Here is a 20187-nt window from a genome sequence, read left to right on the forward strand (position 1 = left end):
CTCTTTCCCGAAATCCATCTTGCTGTTTGGCCATATTTTCACACCTCTCTTCATTCACATGTCCTCAGCAGGAAACACGCTCATTGCTCAATTGATAAGGGATCTTCTTATCATTTATGACGGATATAATTCAAGTAGATCCAGTCTACAATCACACTTCTCAATGCAAGGTGATAATCATAACATTTAACGCACACATCGTTTTAAACTCTGTGTTTCTTATACCTATGTATAACACTATTCTAAAGTGTTTAGAAAGTATTGCAATCAATACCACTTTTACGAGTTAAACAATGTTTTTGTTGATTGTATTCTTCTTTTTTATGCCTAGTTTGTAAATTTAAACAAGAAAGTGGCATTAAAGTTGAAGTAACTATCTGCAAAAATCACTTGGACAAATGATACACTGTGTCTATTCTTTTAATGGATCTGCAATATTGCAGACATACTTTTACTAAATCACCACATATTTCCCTTATACCTTAATTCAGACAAATAACCTTTATAAAAACTACCCCAAAATGATTTTCCCTACTAGGTGTAATAGTACTACTCCTGGAGAAGTAACTATACTATAGTATCATGCTGTACTTACTATCTAATTTCTCCATAGCAAGATTTTTCACTTTGTCCACTTGATCCAAAAGAAAATCAATTTCCTAAATGTGCAAATGAAGAAGAAAAAAAAATCAATAGGATGCAAACATTCATTCCATTTTATTTCATTAATACCAGTAACTGTGTTAACTTGTTATGGGCGTTCCCAACTCAAGCTATGCTTTTCGGGTTTTTTGCCTCCTTCCGTATCTGAATTATTTACTGTTATATACTCTATGTTGAAATCTTTGTTACATATAAATGTTTTCCTCTTTAGGGAGTGAAAACAGAATCTTTTCCCCAATATTATAGCTGAATAGGCCATTTTTACAAATCACAAATAATTGTATAGTCAGAATGCGAATTGCATAAATGCAGTGTAGTTAGGTAGGACAAGCCATAATGTTTGTCCTACCTAGCAACAATTAATGCATTCAATTCACATTCTGACTAATGAAATACAATTATTTGTACAGGTAATGAAATAATTTGTAGCATGGCATTTAACAAAGATTTATGGTCTATTCTAAAGAAAGGCTTCATCTGATGGCTCCTGCACAACCTTGCAGTTTTGTGTAGCGCTAACATGAACAAAAGAGCAGGCTAAACAAGCTTGTAGATAATGTCAGTCCCTCAAGGTTGCTTGGGGAAACATGGCCAAATTTCCTCTTTCCTCTTGCCTGCAATGGGCAAGGCACAGCACTTGGTTTTATTAGAAACAACCATCTGACTCATAACCACAACGATACAGCTTTAAAAGAGAAATCAGGGGCAGGTTTGAGTTCTATCCCACAAGCACATCATTGTAAAGCTGCTCCATTGCTCTGTGATTTGTCTTTCCTCACCCTTTCCAATGCAGTCACTAAACTGAACTAAAAAATGTTGCCATGATTTAACAAATGCTTAATATTAAATCACAAAAAGTACCACTTAGAAATATAATAATAATAATAATAAAAATGTACTATAACATGTTATTGTTTAAAAAAGTCAAAATCGCATTAAAGGCATCGTTTAACAATGTTAAATCTGGGATGCATGGCCCTCTGGTCATCAGTGTCTGTAATATGGTGTAATTATATTGAAGCCCTAAAAAAAAGGCGCTTCGAAATGATCAAGAAGTGCCTCAAAAAAAGTAAAAATCTTTGAGAGACCTGTTTTACCATACTTGTTTCCCCCAATAGACTGTAGTGTTATGAAAATCTTTAGGAAAACAAATAATCAGGTGGGCTGTATCTAATACAGACCACCTTATATTTTTGTTAAAATTGCCTTTATTTATTTATTTATTTCTTTATTTCTTTATTTTTCTTATTTCCACCCACTTTTTTGTTAGCAAGATAACTTTGTAATGGTTCTATCAAATGCTTTGATATTTGGCACACATATGTATAGGCATATGGACAAAACACGGTAAAGTTTTCAACCTTGACCTTGACTGATGACGTCATCTAGGCGCCATTTTGTGAAATTTTCGGAAAATCAATTCATGATCATATCTTCATAACCAAAAGGTATTTCTCATTCATATTTATCATGATCAAGGTCAATATCAGTCCGGTTAATTTCAGGTCAAAATACGCGCGCGTGCGCGTACGTCCGCGCGTCAATGCGCGCGCAAATTTTTTAAATGTTCAAAATCATCTCAAATTTATTTTGCATACGTTTTAGGTCATTTTAAGCATTTTATAAAAAATCGCGCGTACGAGCATGCGCGCGCGTTTTCGCGCGTAACACCATTAAAAAACATAGAATCGCCATTTTTTTTTCTTTTATGATATTTCTCATATTTTTTCGAGGAATTTGATACCATGTTTATCTCTTTATGACCATTAATAACAACATGAGCGTCAATTCAAGATAAATGTCCGTGCGCGCGAGCTCTTTTAATACATAGCATATATGGGCAAAAACATGCCTATACAAAATCCATTATAGCTCTTTGAAATGAACCGTGACCTTCATTTTTTTCTCATATTTAGATAAAGTATGAGTCGGAGATATGATTACATGTCTCATTTTGCCATTAAGTGTATCGTGACATCATCATAATGGCCTTGGAACTGAAAATACGAATTTGCATATTATGAAGTCAGCATATTTATGTAAAATTGATTGTATCTCAGTATATATTGATCGATTTTCTTCAAAATTTCGATATGTTGTAGCTAAGATAATTTTCTACAAGTTCAATAATAATCATTTTTCATTTTGATGACGTCATCAGAGTGAAAATTTCGATTAAAGGCCTCATGTCAGAAATTTCACAATTTGCGTGTTATGACTATAGAAGGTGCATTTCGTTCACATCATTAATCTACATGACATTGTTTTTAGCAGTATCTCGCTTATTTTTGCTCTATTTTGTATCAAATTTTAGTTGACCAGCCCACCTATACTTGTTCCAAACAAGTATTATATGTCTAGTTTATTAAATATTTTTCTTATTTCTAACCACTTTTTTGTTAGCAAGATAACGAGAAAATGGCTCGATAAAATGCCTTGAAATTTGGCACACATATGTATAGGCATATGTACAAAGCACACTAACGTTTTCAACATTGACCTTCAATGATGACGTCATCTAGGCGCCATTTTGTAAAATTTTACAAAAATCAACTCATGATCATATCTTAATAACCAAATGCTATTTCTCATTCATATTTATCATGATCAAGGTCAATATCCGTCCGGTCAACTTCAGGTCAAAAAACGCGCGCGTGCGCGTACGTCCGCGCGTTAATGCGCGCGCAAATTTTTTGAATGCTCAAAATCATCTCAAAATCATTTTACATACGTTTTAGGCCATTCTAAGCATTTTTAAAAAATCGCCCACACACACGCGCATGTGCGCGGCGCGCGCGTTTTCGCGCGTAATACTATTACACAACATAGAATCGCCATTCTTTTTCTTTCATAATATTTCACATATTTTTACAAACAAATTGATACCATGCTTGTCTCTTTATGACTATTAATAATGGAATGATCGACCGTTTAACATAAATTTCCGTGCGCGCGAGCTCTTGTAATACATAGCATATATGGGCAAAAACATGCCTATACAAGATCCATTGTAGCCCTTTAGGATGCAAGGTGACCCCAATTTTGGGGTCATATTTTGATACAGTATGAATTGGAGATATGATTTCATGTCTCATTTGACCCTCAATTAACTCATGACGTCATCATAATGGCCTCCAAACTCAAAATTTCAATTTGCATATTATGACGTCAGCATATTTACGGAAAATTGATTGTTTCTCTGTAAATATTGATCGATTGTCTTCAACATTCTCTACAAATAAAATTGGTCAAATTTTCATTTTGACAAAGGCATCAGGGAGTATTTTCGCGATTAAAAAAGGCATGTCAATTTTTCACATTTTGCGTGTATTCTCTGTGGGACATGAGTTTTTCTCAAAACTGGATTCTTTCGCGAGCAATATCTCTGTCGTTTAGCTTCGTTTACGCTGAACTTCAAGTATGTTGTAGCTGAGACAATAAGCTATCTCAAATGTACCCTTTATTTTGTCTCAAATTTTAGTTCGACCAGCCCACCTATACTTGTTCCAAACAAGTATTACAAATCTAGTATATTTTTCTTATTTCTAACCACTTTTTTGTTGGCAAGATAACTTGGAAATGGCTCAATCAAATAATTTGAAATTTGGCACACATATGTATAGGCATATGTACAAAGCACAATAACGTTTTCAACATTGACCTTCACTGATGACGTCATCTAGGCGCCATTTTGTAAAATTTTACGAAAATCAACTCCTGATCATATCTTCATAACCAAAAGGTATTTCTGATTCATATTTATCATGATCAGGGTCAATATCCGTCCGGTCAATTTCAGGTCAAATAACGCGCGCGTGCGCGTACGTCCGCGCGTCAATGCGCGCGCAAAATTTTGAAATGCTCAAAATCGTCTCAAAATCATTTTGCATACGTTTTAGGCCATTCTAAGCATTTTTTTAAAAATCGCGCACACGCGCATGCGCGCGCGTTTTCGCGCGTAAAACTATTAGACACCATAGAATCGCCATTTTTTTCTTTCATAATATTCCACATATTCTTACAAACAAATTGATACCATGTTTGTCTCTTTATGACTATAAATAATTGAATAATCGACCGTTTAACATAAATTTCAATGCGTGCGAGCTCTTGTAATACATAGCATATATGGGCAAAAACATGCCTATGCAAAATCCATTATAGCTCTTTAGGATGCAAGGTGACCCCAATTTTTTTTTCATATTTTGAGCGAGTATGAATCAGAGATATGATTTCATGTCTCATTTGACCCTCAATTAACTCATGACGTCATCATAATGGCCTCCGAACTCAAAATTTCAATTTGCCTATTATTATTATTAAATATTTTTCTTATTTCTAACCACTTTTTTGTTGGCAAGATAACTTGAAAATGGCTCGATCAAATGCCTTGAAATTTGGCACACATATGTATACACATATGTACAAAACACAGAAAAATTTTCAACCTTGACCTTGACTGATGACGTCATCTAGGCGCCATTTTGTAAAATTTTACGAAAATCAACTCATGATCATATCTTCATAACCAAAAGCTATTTCTCATTCATATTTATCATGATCAAGGTCAATATCCGTCCGGTCAATTTCAGGTCAAATAACGCGCGCGTGCGCGTACGTCCGCGCGTTAATGCGCGCGCAAAATTTTGAAATGCTCAAAATCGACTCAAAATCATTTTGCATACGTTTTAGGCCATTCTAAGCATTTTATAAAAAATCGCGCACGCGCGCATGCGCGCGCGTTTTCGCGCGTAAAAGTATTACACAACATAGATTCGCCATTTTTTTTCTTTTATAATATTCCACATATATATACAAACAAATTGATACCATGTTTGTCTCTTTATGACTATTAATAACGGAATGATCGACCGTTTAACATAAATCTCCGTGCGCGCAAACTCTTGTAATACATAGCATATATGGGCAAAAACATACCTATACAAAATCCATTGTAGCTCTTTAGGATGCAAGGTGACCCCAATTTTTTTTTATATTTTGATAGAGTATGATTCGGAGATATTGTTTCATGTCACATTTGACCTTCAATTAACTCATGACTTCATCAAAATGGCCTCCGAACTCAAAATTCCAATTTGCATATTATGACGTCAGCATATTTATGGAAAATTGATTGTATCTCTGTAAATAGTGATTGATTTTCTTCCAAATTTTGAAATATTCTAGCTGAGACAATTTTCTACAAATGAAGTCATCACAATTGTTAATTTTGACAAAAGCATCATGGCGTATTTTTGTGATTAAAGGAGGCATGTCAATTTTCACATTTTGCGTGTATTCTCTATGGGACATGATTTTTTTCTCAAAACTCGATTCTACATTCCCGTCTTTCGCGAGCAATATCTACGTTGTTTTTGCTTCATTTACGCTGAACTTCGAGTATGTTGTAGCTGAGACAAAAAGCTATCTCAAATGTACCCTTTATTTTGTCTCAATTTTTCGTTGGATCAGCCCACCTATACTTGTTCCAAACAAGTATTACAAATCTAGTTTTATTTTGATTTCCAACCATTTATATCTTGATAATCAGACATCGATCGACTTGTAACAGTCATGGGGTTCCTGACTGACCTAAAGGTTTATAATTATCATTGCAGCATGAGCTAAATCCAGGATTTTGTTTCAGAATCCGAGACAAAGTTACCCAATCCTTTTAAAGATACTATGTCCCTTTTGCAGCGAACATCAAATTCTGTTTAACTTTGCGGGAATTATGAATATGTTATGTTTGTCCTATTTGTGATATCTGAACGTTAGCAGTGTCCTAATATTCAAATTATGCAAGGAAACCCGTTTTCTTGCTAGACTTCACTGTCAGACACTATTGAGTGACTGACTGGCTTTTTTTCTTCTTTGGTAATAACATACATAAAATGAGCTGTAAAGGGTACATTTGTCTACATCCATAACCCACTTCTTGTAATGGCGCAGCATAAAACGTACGACCATTCGGTACAATGGTCTGAAAATCAAACTATTACTTACTGGCTCTATAGCTCTTAAGTCGATTCGACAACTAAAAGTAGTTATTTTCCCACTTAAAGATAAAGACCAGTTATGGTCATGCGATTGCATTGTGAAAGAAACATTGTGAAATCGATCAGAAAAGGTTTGATCATCTAGCATAGATGTACTGCAAGGTTCTTGAATCATCAAAATGATAAGAAATTTAGCCCAGTCTTGATAAAGTTACAAGCACTGTACACAGAAAGATGTATATGGGACTATGCACATGTGCGCGACACATGCATTTTTATCTCTCACACACCAATAGATAAACTAATTTACCAAATATATCAATTACTAGGCGGTTTCCCGGCAAAATTGTTATCATCATGTATTATTCGAAACATATTCTTTCACATGATTGGTAATAAGAGCTTCCATTTCATTTTTTGAAATTGGAGCGTTTCCAATACTGGTCTTTACCTTTAAAGACATTTTCAAGCCCCCATTTTTTAGGGAAGTTCTAAATTAGTATTATCTTTCAAATGCAGTTGGAATTTTACCTTTTCATTTGTTGGGCCTACAAATGGGACATAGTACCTTTAAGGTCTTTAAATGCTCAGGTAATTACTAAAAATATGGATGATTCATGAAATATTGAGTTACAATGATTTTCAAATAAAATCCTCATTATTTTCAGCACCTTTCATTCAAACTTGAAAAAGTGATTCTTTTGCATTTGTATGCATTTCTAAAATTTGATCATGCTGAACTGAACACACATCTAAAAAAATGTCTTTAATGCAGGTATAGTTATAACACTTGCATATTCAAAATGCGAGTGTCAACAAGATTGACATATTGATAGTTCTACATGAGGCTATCAATTATCTAATTAACACTTGGGCCCCCAGATACAAGAGCATAAACAACATCTAGAAAAAAAATATAGATTTAATTACACCTCAGTGACAGAGGGCATATTAGAAAATATCTTTGCTCCAGATCATGTTTATGAATTTAGACAAAAATGTAGAACAATTCAGACAAAAATCTAGAAATGATTATTCAATGATAAAATGAATAATACATTTTAAGAATTGAATGAATATTACTTAACGTTTAGAATTTGAAATCCTAGTTTTAGCACAGTTCTTTTACAAAAATTACCTCCCATTAATTATAACAGAAAATACTTCAACTGTTTCAGTATTATCATGAAATAAGTTGTAAGGAATCCAAGTGATGGAAATATATAAAATTAAGAAAAACTATAATCAACATAGCATATGAGATGCAGACAGAGGGATTATATCTTTTGAATATCTGAATGTGTCCTGTTCCTGCATGGTCCTGCTCCATGGATTTGTTGACAAAAAGAATAATAATAATAAAATGTTGTTGTTAAGTCCCATCACTGTCAAATACATGGCAGGACTCGATTTTAGAGCGGTTTAAATATAGTCTTGTTTAATAATCAAACGTGCATTATCTGAAAAATTAGCAAGAACTATTTTCCTGTCTAAAATCATCATGATGCATTATTGGACAACAAATAATAAATAAATAAATAAAAATATCTGTTAAGGTAAACAAACACATGAAAATAAATCTTTTGTTGTATTGTCTTGAATAATACTTAAAGATTTTTTTTTTGCCATTTTATTTTATTTTATTTTATTATTATTTTTTTTTTTTTTTTTGGGGGGGGGGGGGGGGGGAGGCATGTGCCCTGAGCAACATACGTTTTCATATAGTGTCATAGTTGTAAATAATGACTGCAACAAAGAATATGCATTGGAGTGTGTCCAACTATAGCTGAGTTGGCCAATCTACATGTATAATTATGTTTGTCCAAGCTTATGGAAATGACTCCACTTTCCACCACTTGAATTCCTTGAAAGTTTTACATGTTGTTAATGCCTAGGTCACCTTTGCCGCCGCGGCTGTGTGGTCTACAATATCTACGGCCAATAGCAATTATAGGGCCACCGCAGCATTCCCATGGTCACATACGGTAGCGGTCACATATTGTAGCCGCCCGGCGTATTTTTAATTTGTGGAGACAGAAAATCTGCGGCTGCCGTACGGCCTTTGAAGTGAAGACGCACGGTCGCCTTAGGGTGTTCCTGTGGCAGCCGTAGGTTTTTGACAAATACAAAGGCAGACGCAGGGTAGCCGCAAGGTGCCTGCAAGGCGGCCGAAGGGGGACCCTTACGGCGACGGTGCGGCCAGACTGATGTTACCGCTTCACCCCTGGAGTATATAAAATGCAAGGCCACTGTACGCCCGACTGCGAACCTAGAAATGAAAACAGTTATAACTCCGCGTTATAATCCCATGGTGACCCGTACGGCCTGTAAAGATAGGGATACGCCCTAGGGTGACCCTGATGCCAGCGCGGATTCTCTGCAGCTGCCGCAAGTATCTCTCTATTTCGGGGGCGTACGGCCGCCGTATCCTAGCCGTAGAGCAAATGTGACCTAGGCATTAGTGCTTTGAAAAAAATCATACTAATACAGTAGAAAATTGTTATGTTGCAATAAGTGGGAGGTTCAAACCTATTTTTTTCACAAAATGACTTTACTATTAGTTACGTATTTCATTAAAAATGATGCCTGGCTTGACATTGCATGTAACTAATTTTTTTATCTAAGTGTTCAAATTAAAAATCAATATGTCTTGTATCTATTTATTTTGAATTCATGTAGCATATTAGACCCCGTTCTCACTCATTCCTAGATCGATCTAAACTAGACCGATCCAGTGAAATCGCTCTAGAGGTTTGCTTCGTTTTATGTTCACACTCTTGTTGCTATGGTAGCAAAGGTCAGCGGGTCAAATGTTCCGCGCGGAATTCAAAACCAAATGGAGTCCCTCAACTTCTGCTATATTTTTTTTTTTTAATTCTTTAATATGTTATTCTTTGTTTTTCTATCTTTCATCTTCTCTTCTATCTTTCCATTTTCTATTCTTTATCATTTTCTCTTTCTGTCTTTCCTTATGCTATCCTTTGTTTCTTCCTTCTATCACATTCTCTTTCTGTCTTTCCTTATGTTATTCTTTGTTTCTTCTTTCCATCACCTTCTCTCATTGTTATAAACACACTCACTTCTGGTTGAAGATCGTTTCCTGGCACTGTTTGTGTACACACTGCAAGCTAGATCGGTCTGGGGGGATCTAGGAAGTGAAGCAGTCTAGAAGATCGCTTCCTGGACTGCTTGTCTGTTCACACTCGCAGTTAGACCGATCTAGCCTGCATTTGTCTAGGAATGAGTGAGAACAGGGTCTTATTGATAATCATCCTTATGACAGTTGCAAGTGAAGAGATATATGAAATAAAAGCCAAATAGAAAAGAATCCTTGCAACCCCTACTTCTAGTGATTAATATTAGAACATTCTTTTTAAAATGTAAGGTTAGAATCATTATAACTTACATCGACAGTCTGATTGACATACATCAAGAGATCATCCATGTTTGTTTGTATATTGGGTTCTACTTTGCGAAGTCCTGTAGAGATGTTCTGGTTAGCAATGAATGATATCCCAATACCTATCCTGAAGAAGAAAATAATAATCACAAAATTCTTAAAATACAAATAGAGACAGACGATCATGGAATGTGGGCTATGTATTCTAGTAAAAAGGAGAGATTTCTCAGACTGTGTACATTTTAAATCAACAATATTTACTTTACATTGAAACATCCTAAAGAAGAAATTAACTGCAAAACATTGACAATTATATGCTCTTTATGCTAAAGCAAGGTATTCAATACTGGTACACTTTCTTTTATTTTTGTATTAAACTAACACTTTTCCATGATAATGACAATCATGTGCTAATGGACAGATATTACATCAAGGCATTACAACAACATACCTTACTTAATGACATACAATGTACACATATGCACATATGTGGGGTTTAAACAAATCAATCACTTTTGTCCATTATCATATCAATATATGCAATATATCAAATCATTATATAGCCAAACAGAATGAAAAATAACACCCATTAATTACTTTATTTTCATAACCTTGATTTCTGTTTGCTTCATAACTGCATGCTTTTTAATTAATGAATTAACAATTGAGTTTTTCCAATCATCATAACATTAAAAAAAGAACTTTGGCAAAAAATACTTAAATGATATATGTCATGTAGGTACACATAACATTCACTAGACTGTAAGGGACATAAATATAAACAAAACTTGAAAACATTCAATTTCTAAATGCAACAACCAAATTTGGAGTAAAGAAAACAATCACAAAAAAGAAATGCAAGAGGAAAAGATTAAATTAATTATCACATAGTTTAAAACAATCCAACTGATGTGATCTAAAAAAAATGGAAACTGAAATCTCTAAATCTTTATACTATACATTTATACAATCATTTAGTAATAATACCACACACTGTTAAGACCTCATGAGCAGGGAAAAATTGTTGGAGATGCAATACTTTCAAATGGAAAACAGACTTTGCAGTAAATCATTTTCCGAAGGAAATGTCTTCTTCCTACTTGTAAGCAATGCATCTAAAATTAGCCACACAATTTCTTAAACGATTCCTCAATACTTGCCAAGATTGTTTCTGTGATACACGACACAAAGAAACCATTGTAAAAAAATATAGAAAGCGAAGGCCGTGATCGGCTGTATAACCACAGAGACTTTATATGACATTGAAAAGCTTCCCATAGACACTGGTACAGAAAAATGTATTGAGTCTTTGACCTTTATAATCAATATCACCAGTCTGTGCATACAGGTTTTCCTGATACACCAAGCAATTTTTCTTTGGAGATAATACTCCTTAAAAAGCCAAATTCTAAACAACTGTTGCCAAGATACATATAAGCAAATGCGTAGAAAAAAATGATTTATGCATTATGTCCAATGAACCAATACTGATATAAAATATTCAAGTGAATCACTAAAACTTTCATTTGAAATTTTACATTAAAGAAAAGAAAAATGAAAATTAGAGCCCATTACTATTAAATGAATAATTCATACCGCGAAAAAGAAATTGCCATTTGTTATCAAATTCAAATACAGTGAGTATACAGATATATGTAATTTTCAGATTTCATATCACGTGAACAAAATGACCACAAGATCTAATGTTGATTTCCTTTTGCAAGAAAGAAGCATGTCACAAACATTTTATCTATTCACCGAAAGCTGTGATGCAATTGGGAGCAAGTTGCGTCATAACTCTTACTATGTCACATAATACCATGCAAATAAGAAGATAATACTCTTGTTTGTGATGTTATTGTGACCAAGTTGCCATTTAGCAATAAAAACTAGAAGGATTTGCTTACGTCATAATGATGGAGACAATGAGAAGTCCGCAGGCAAAGCCCGCCCTCTTCCAAGGCACGTTATCTTCCTCTCGTTGGAGCATGTGAGCCCCACACCTATCACAACATCTACAGCAGCAGAAGATGATTCCAGTAATTGGCATGAAGATGATGAAGATTACAGCTATGGCAAACATAGCCATGAATGCTACTGTGTGATCCACATACTGCAATAGAAAAGAACTTCTTTTTCGTAAATAGGGTATAAACATTTTGTATGTGTACGTTCAATAAATGTTTTTTTCTAAAAGAATTCTTGAACTATTATTATTTATTTGACCAATCGGAAAACATACAGTGAGTAAACCAATCAGATAATACATAGAGATTTCATAATACATGCAAACAGTTTTAGGAAAGTGGAGAGGAGAGAGGGAAGGATACAATCTGCTGGTCAGGGGTCACCGGAGACAAAAGCAAGTGAAATTGCTATTACCGGTACTCGAAAACATGTCACCCCCATGAGTATGCCATGGAAACACAGGAAGCTATTGTTATAACCAATTTAAACGTTGCTATCATGGCCTACTGAGGCTTCACTTTTAAGAACATGTGGTTCCCCTCTCCCCCCCCCCCCCCCCCCCCCCCCTCAAAAAAAGCACAGTATCCATGTTTCATTTGGGCTCATAGCATAAGTTATTTCCTCAAACAACTACATAGTATCTCCACAGTATTATTCATAAAGTCATGGTATAACAAAGGTATAATTAAATTATCGGATCTTCTTGACGAAAATGGTAATATTTTCACCTTCTTTCAATTTAGAAACAAATATAAGTTTAAATACAATTTTGTAGAATTTTATTCTGTGAAAACGGCTATTCCCCATAATTGGAAAAATAATATCCCTAAATGTTCAGAGGCAGACCTAACAGCTCAAGAGCAAATGATTAAAATATAATGAAGGTAACAAAATATGTCGCTATATTCATAATTTAAGTGTTCAACAGGTTTTTAGTCCCCCAAATCAATAGATTAATGGAATTCTCTGTTTAATATCCCAAACATAGACTAGGGTAAAATTTTCTTAGTTCCTGTTAGGTCATGTTTATCTACACAGATCCGTTATTTTCAGTTTAAGATAATACATCGCATAGTTGGTGTTAATAAATATCTTAAATTATTAAATATTTCGCAGTCAGACTTATGTTCAATGTGTTATAGTCCTGTGGAATCTATAGTACATTTATTTTGGGATTGCTCAATCATTAAAAGGTTTATTGCGGATGTCCAACATTTTTTAGAGGATAAAGTTACTTTGAATAAAATTAATTTCTTATTTGGGTTTTATGGAAATGTTGGAGTCCAATTTAATTTAATTATTTTATATGCCAAATACTATATATTTTCCAACAAATGCAAAAATAGCGTACTCTCGCTAAATTCTTTTAAATGCATGTTTCTCTTGACCAATACATTTATGTTAAAAATAACAAATTTGTATAATTTGATAATAGGTGGAAAAATATTGTGTTGCTTTAAAAAAACATTTATCTTGTATAATCAGCTATATTCTTGCTGTTGATTCTATTGGTTATATTATGTATGGATATTCATATATGTTTTGTTATGTTATATTTTGTAAAGTTGAAAGTTATATTGAAGATTATTTTATTAAAGAGAATTTTTTTTTAAAAATCTCCACAATCTTTTAATACAAAGATCCATCAAGTGTTTACGTTTTTTCTGCAAAGTGCTCCTCATATAAAAGACCACAGGTGTTAATGAGGCTACAGAATAAATTCCATCTGATGAAGAGTTATTATTCTGATTTAAAAAAAATTATATTCATGTAAAGCAGTCTTACCAACATTGGATCTGAGAAGTCCACAGTTCCATTGATAATTCCTCTGTAAAGATCTGTGAAAATACATCAAATTCATAAAGAGGTAAAATATCACACAGAAATAGTGTAGATTTATACCTACAGACCTAAACAAATCAATGTTTAAGTTCATCAATAAACAAGATACTGAATCTACAATCAAACAAACTATTCTTTGGTCACTCATATAGTCTCGCTTACAAAATGACATGATTCTTTTAATGTCCTTCTCTTATGATTGGGTAGGGATCAATAGCCCTTATATTCTGGACTCAGTGTAATTATGTTCATTGAAAGGGAAGAAATTACTCTGTCTCAAAGCATGGACCTAGCTATGTCCATGCTCAAAGCCACACTATCGCATTTCATTGTGTTCAATCAAGGTCAAAGAAAACAAATGTTGGTAGAGTTTTATTAGGTTAAAAAGAGCCATCCCTCTAGTGTGTATTTGACAGGACTACTTTGTCTTTAAAAAGTAGGGGAATCTCCTAATGATATATTTAATGATTGAAATATTTGATTTTGTTCATTATTTTTTTATTATTTTCATGAAAGTGTACATGTGAAAGAAAACCACTTGGCAAAGCTGTTTTGATTGAAAAACTTGACAGCTACTTAAGAAATACAATTTTGTCAATAATGCCATAGTGCTTAATGTACCGGTAAACATTGTTGACTGACTGTAACTGAGATATCATATCCATTACTCATTGACCTACATGTCTGCACCCTTGGAACACATGTCGTGTTGTGACCTTTTTGTATTACCTAGATATTTAAAGGTAATACAAAATTTGCATTACCATTGTGAAACCTAGTGTTAGAATAAGCAACTTTGAAAAAATTAGGCTCTAAATCGCTAAGGATTTCGAGAAATTAAAACATCAGATTTATTGGTGATCCCGATAAATTTCAAATAGCGCCTACGGCCATACAATGGTAGCTGCGACCATGAAGTTTTGATATATTATTTCCAAACAGGAATAGAAAATTGGTCGATTTTAGTCAAGAAACATTGTTTTGAAGCTAAATAATATCAATCTTGAGAGGGAGCTTTACAACATAAATAAATAAATAAATAAATAATAGTGAACATTTATAATGCGCCATGTCTGTCAACCGCGACAACGAATATTGAAAGATCGCATATGCTTCCAATATGTTCATTTGAACCAAATTCACGACCCCATACCAAAACTTTCTGTTTCATTACCTTTAACTTCATTAGATAGCCAATAGTGAGTGGCTCGTAATGGTTAGGAGCCAGAGCAAATAAAACTGAGTTCCTATAGGAAATATATTTATTCCGCGTCATATCTCAGCCAATACTTAACATATTCAATTGGTTTTTGACATTTTGACATTATTTTGATGCTCTTTCGGAAAAATGAAGAAAAAATAAGGAAATTCTAAAAATAGATTTGATGACGTCACAGCTTCGGTACTCGATTACTGTTTTCACACTGGCAATATTTTGCTTAACCCCGTACTATAGGTGGGGTTAAAGGGTATCTTAGCCCCACCTATAGTCCGGGGTAAGGCTGTGCACAACAGTGTAATGAGGTACCCGAGTACACTCCCAGGCTTACAAGCGAATACTTGAATATTCGGACGCCATGTTTTTTTATAATTTTTTTGATTTTCGATTTTTTGTTTTTTGTTGAATTTAAAAAAAAAAAAAATTGATTTTTTTTTTGCGGCCGAATATTCGGGTACGACAAATCGACCCGAGTAGTTGTCAACTGTGCGGGTACTCGAGCATTCGACTACACGTCGCAGCCCTAGTCCAGGGTTAAGCTTATTCCACTTTCTTTTCACACTGGCAAAATGTTGCTTAACCCCATACTATAGGTGGGGTTAAAGGGGGGGGGGGGGGGGTTTTAGCCTCACCTATAGTCCGGGCCTCCGAGGTTAAGCTTATTCCACTTTCTTTTCACACTGGCAAAAATTTGCTTAACCCCGTACTATAGGTGGGGTAAAAGGGGGGTCTTAGCCCCACCTATAGTACGGGGTTAGCTAGCCCTGCAAAATAGCAGGGCTAACCCTGTAATTGTGGTGCTAACTCCTGCTAACTCCGCAATTGCGGTGTCAAGCAAATGAGTGAGAACAGAAACGAAAAATAGTCCGGGACTACGCAGTGGAGCGAATTAATGAATATTCACGCTATGGTTAGTACGGGGCTAAGGAATTGCAGTGAGAAAAGCCAAAAAAGTTAGTCCGGGGTTAAGTGTCAAAAGAGTATAATGACTTACCGTACTGTCAAAGTACTAAACAAGATTGACCCTTTCCATGTGACATAATCAGCATGAGATAGGGATAATGGTCTGAATTCCTATAGCGTAGGCCTTTCTTGCATTCTCCTGACTTGCAATTTGAACTAGTGCTGTAACATCACGGATATCTCCAATTCTGTTTAACCGCCAGTCAAAACCGGACGGGAAGGACTTTCATTTAACTGCGAGGTGCATTTGAAGGTGCCGATTTGTGCTTGTGAACGTGTCACAAATAATAGTAACAATGTCATTTTTAGAAGAATGTTTAAGATCATTAATGTAAATTAAAAACAGTAGAGGACCTAGGATAGAACCTTAGAGCCGTGTGTAAAAGTTGGACGAATTATTATTATAAACTAAACTATTACAAAGATTACTTTCAAACCAAGATGACAGACAAATTGGAGTGTTGTTCTAGTTTCGGAGTGGTGAGTCAACACACAGATTACTGAGCTGGGAGACATTGCCAGGCATAGTGCCAGGTGGAGGGGCATAAATCGAAATTTTAAAAAAATAAAAAAAAATAAATAAAAAAAAAATGGGAAAACGAAACCGTCCAATTGAAAACGGAATCCGCCATGGGCGGTCGGATACCGGACGGTTAAACGTTTGACTACAGCACTAATTTGAACCATTGGTTATGTTTTATCCTGTTGTCCAGACTTCAAGCTTTTAAACCCAAGCACACCGGTGACATTTTACACCTCTTCTCATAAACTTAACCCATTGATGACTAATATCATTTCCACAATAATGCATGCTATTCGAAATGGACTTGAACTTGTGAACTCAAACTAACATGGCAAATTTTATGATTTTCTCTGTGTAAGCTCAATTACTTGAGAGTTTGAGATTGATGAAATAAAATAAAATATCTACAAGAAATAGCAAAAAATAATGTTGAACGTAAACCACAATTTTGAGAATCATTCAAACAGGCTGAAAAAACACATACTCTATCAATTTAGACACATCTTCACTAAAATATTCAACTGATTTGATGGTTAAACCTGAACATTAAAGTTTTTAAACAACTTTTTATATGAAATGTCATAAACAACCTACCTGTTCTGCCATTGAATTTGGAAAAAAATGATACCTTTTTTAATATTTCGATGGTCCAGTGCCCAATCTAAACTTGAAAGAAATAATCCAATAACAGAATAAATGTTGGAAATTACAGAACTTTCCTTTTCACAGAAAGTCTTTTGTACGATAGGAACAAAGAGCCATGACAAATACTTCAATCATATGGTGGATTTCAGGAAAAAATGAAGGAGGTTTTTCACAAGAATTACTTCTTAACTATAAAAAGTCATTAAGCTATTTCTGAAGTTAATCCACAATTAAACGTAGGATTGGTGCACAAGTTTCAGGTTACTTAGCAAGACAATCAGTAATCCACCTACTCAAAGATAAACACTCGTCTGAGTAATAGTATACTCCATAATGACTAATACTTTAATGCGCTTTTTCCTGTCTGTTTGGTGACAAGTGTGTGTTTATCATGGTCGATCTTTGCCGCACATAGATGAGATAATATTGCCTGTTCAGAGCACGAAGGGAATTAACTCTGTTTAAAGTATACAAGTTAATGCCCTTTTGGCTCCAAATAGATGATATGGGATACATGAGGGAATGGTTTAAGAGAAGTATGATCTTGCATGAAAAACAATACATCGTTTCATATTCTTTATTGGTGTAAGTAAGAATGTTATTTTATCTAATGGTTTCGGAAGAGAGTGCTGGTTACATATATATGTTATGTAATTTAAGCTATCTTGTACTCTATCATTTCTATTTCTTCTGAAAACATCTTGGATCGTAAACCACGATAATCCTAAAGTCTACCCTGAAAATCTTCAGAAATAATATCAAAACAATAACCATGAATTACTCTAAATTATGTAACATTCCTTCCTAGTTAAAGAAAACAAGAGACTAGTTATGATTGTATTTGTCTCATGCACCACCTGAGGGATCTTGTTCTTCTACCAGTCGCCAAGATTTTCAGCCTGTTATGAACAAGACTCCCTCTTGGTGGTGGGATAGCAAAGCAATGCAATGCACCACCTCCCCCTAGAGCAAAATAAAATTGGAACGAAAGGTTGTTTAAATGTCAGTCGCTCTCCACTTTTTGACATTCTTGGTCTAAACCCACTCAGAACCACACTTATATCAACAGCCATAAGCAACTTGGCCATAAGGCCTTTGACAATCTGCTTGTCAGTCTCGTGATTTCTATATGTCTTTCAATTCTTCTGTGTACCACTGCCCTATTCAAGCTATAACGAACTATTCCTGAATGGATGGGATTTCATCACAAAAGGAAATGAAAGTCACTGAGCTTCCCTTACCTAAGAACAATGCTCGACTTCTTTGTCTTGAACTTCATTCTTTCCCAGTCCATCGATACTCCTCAAGCCTAGCCAAAATCTTAACCACAGCCTTTGTATTTGAACCAAGATTGGTAAGATCATCCATGAAGGCACGAATTGGTGGCAACTCCTCAGCATTGGAGAGTAACTCCAGGCCCTGCTATCTCTGCAGACCTCAATATCACATCCATGGCAAGTTCAAACAAGATAGTTGAGATGGCACAACTCATTGGGAAACCAACTTCAAGACTCTGCCTACTAGTTCTGAACTGCTGGATGGAAAACCTCATCTGAAAGTCCTGATACTACAGTGAGAGTCAAAAATATTATTTCAAAAATCATCTATGAACAGTAAATTATTATACATCCTATGAAAGAGTGTTTTATCCCAAATCATTTGGTATCATTTTTGTGCGGTATGTGTTCACGTTTGGATGAACAGGAGGCATTGTTTGCGAGAGGGCAAAAATCGACTTGCGCCAAAGTTGCTTATGTGATGTTTGAATAAAACAATTGGGATTTGGGATTTAATTCGGTCTTTGCAGATCGAAATAACATTCCTTACAAAATTAATCATGCGACACATATCAAATATTGAGTATCGAATACCAACAAACATTTGTGCGTGTGTGTGTGTGTGACTTTGCTTCTGCAAAAAGCATATGCAATGCATTTCATTTGATACATTCAATTCATTCCCTCACTCCGCTAATCCCAACATTATACATACTGTGGGCATTACTTTGGGCGCAAGTCGATTTTTGCACTCTCGCAAACAATGCCTCCTGTTCATCCAAGCGTGAACACATACCACACAAAAATGATACCAAATGATTTGGGATAAAACACTCTTTCATAAGATGTATATTAATTTACTGTTGAAAGATGATTTTAAAAATAATCAGTAATATTCAAGGTGTACAAATCTTGTCACTTTAGGCGGAATCCATAGGAATTCTATAGCAAACTCAATGAGTGCACGGGAGCCAGAGCCTTACGCATTGGCCAGATCAAGCCACACGACAGCAAGATTCCTTTTCAATCTTTTGGATTCATGAATGGTGTGCCACATCATCAAAGTATGTTTAAGGCACCCAGGGAACCTAGAATTCCTGCCTTCAGCACAGAAATGTTGATTAACCCATTCTCTACCTCAAAGAAGTTTGTAAGGAACCTATCCTGTCATTTATATAAAATTTGAATAAAAAATAAAAGAAATATGTCCTCTTTGCTAGATGGCGGAAACTGATCTTAACCTCAACATTCAGCAAAGTGATAGGACAGAACTGTCTAAGAGAAGTTGATTTCTCCTCCTTTGGGATGTTATACTAACAAAACATTACAAAAGTATCATTATGTGGTGTAAGTCTGTTTTGTAATTAAGCAAAGTTAATCAGGTCACAATAAGAAAATGAAAATGAGCCTTGCCCTTTCTCCCGTCTAATGTATTGGGGACTTTTGAGAATTTATGAAGAACACTGGACATACACGTACTTGTACATCTTAACTCATCCGATAGTATTTATCTTGACTTTCAAATAAAATTTTAATGAATAATTAAAGAAATTATATGGCGTGAAAAATGAAAGTGTAAAGAGTGGGAAAAGGAAAACAGGAAACAATAAAAGAGACACATAAATGACACAAATGGACAGGTAGAGGAAGAGTAAAATTAAATCAGACAGATGAAAAGAGAGAGAAGA

The 20187-nt window shown here is 34.8% G+C and overlaps 1 protein-coding gene across 4 annotated transcripts in view; it reads right to left on the reverse strand.

Moving 5' to 3' along the window:
- LOC577068 (prominin-1-A) overlaps positions 1-20187 on the reverse strand; it is a 78318-nt gene that overhangs the window by 48509 nt on the left and 9622 nt on the right. For all 4 annotated transcript variants that reach the window (XM_011664341.2, XM_011664340.2, XM_011664343.2 and 1 more), the window contains exons 3-6: positions 13816-13868; positions 11970-12175; positions 10069-10189; positions 596-659 (exon numbers count right to left, since the gene is read on the reverse strand). In XM_011664341.2, the coding sequence (XP_011662643.1) occupies positions 596-659; positions 10069-10189; positions 11970-12175; positions 13816-13868 (444 nt within the window). The remainder of the gene's footprint in view (positions 1-595; positions 660-10068; positions 10190-11969; positions 12176-13815; positions 13869-20187) is intronic.

The sequence above is a fragment of the Strongylocentrotus purpuratus genome, unplaced genomic scaffold (assembly GCF_000002235.5).
Source record: "Strongylocentrotus purpuratus isolate Spur 01 unplaced genomic scaffold, Spur_5.0 spur5_scaffold_15, whole genome shotgun sequence".
NCBI lineage: Eukaryota > Metazoa > Echinodermata > Echinoidea > Camarodonta > Strongylocentrotidae > Strongylocentrotus > Strongylocentrotus purpuratus.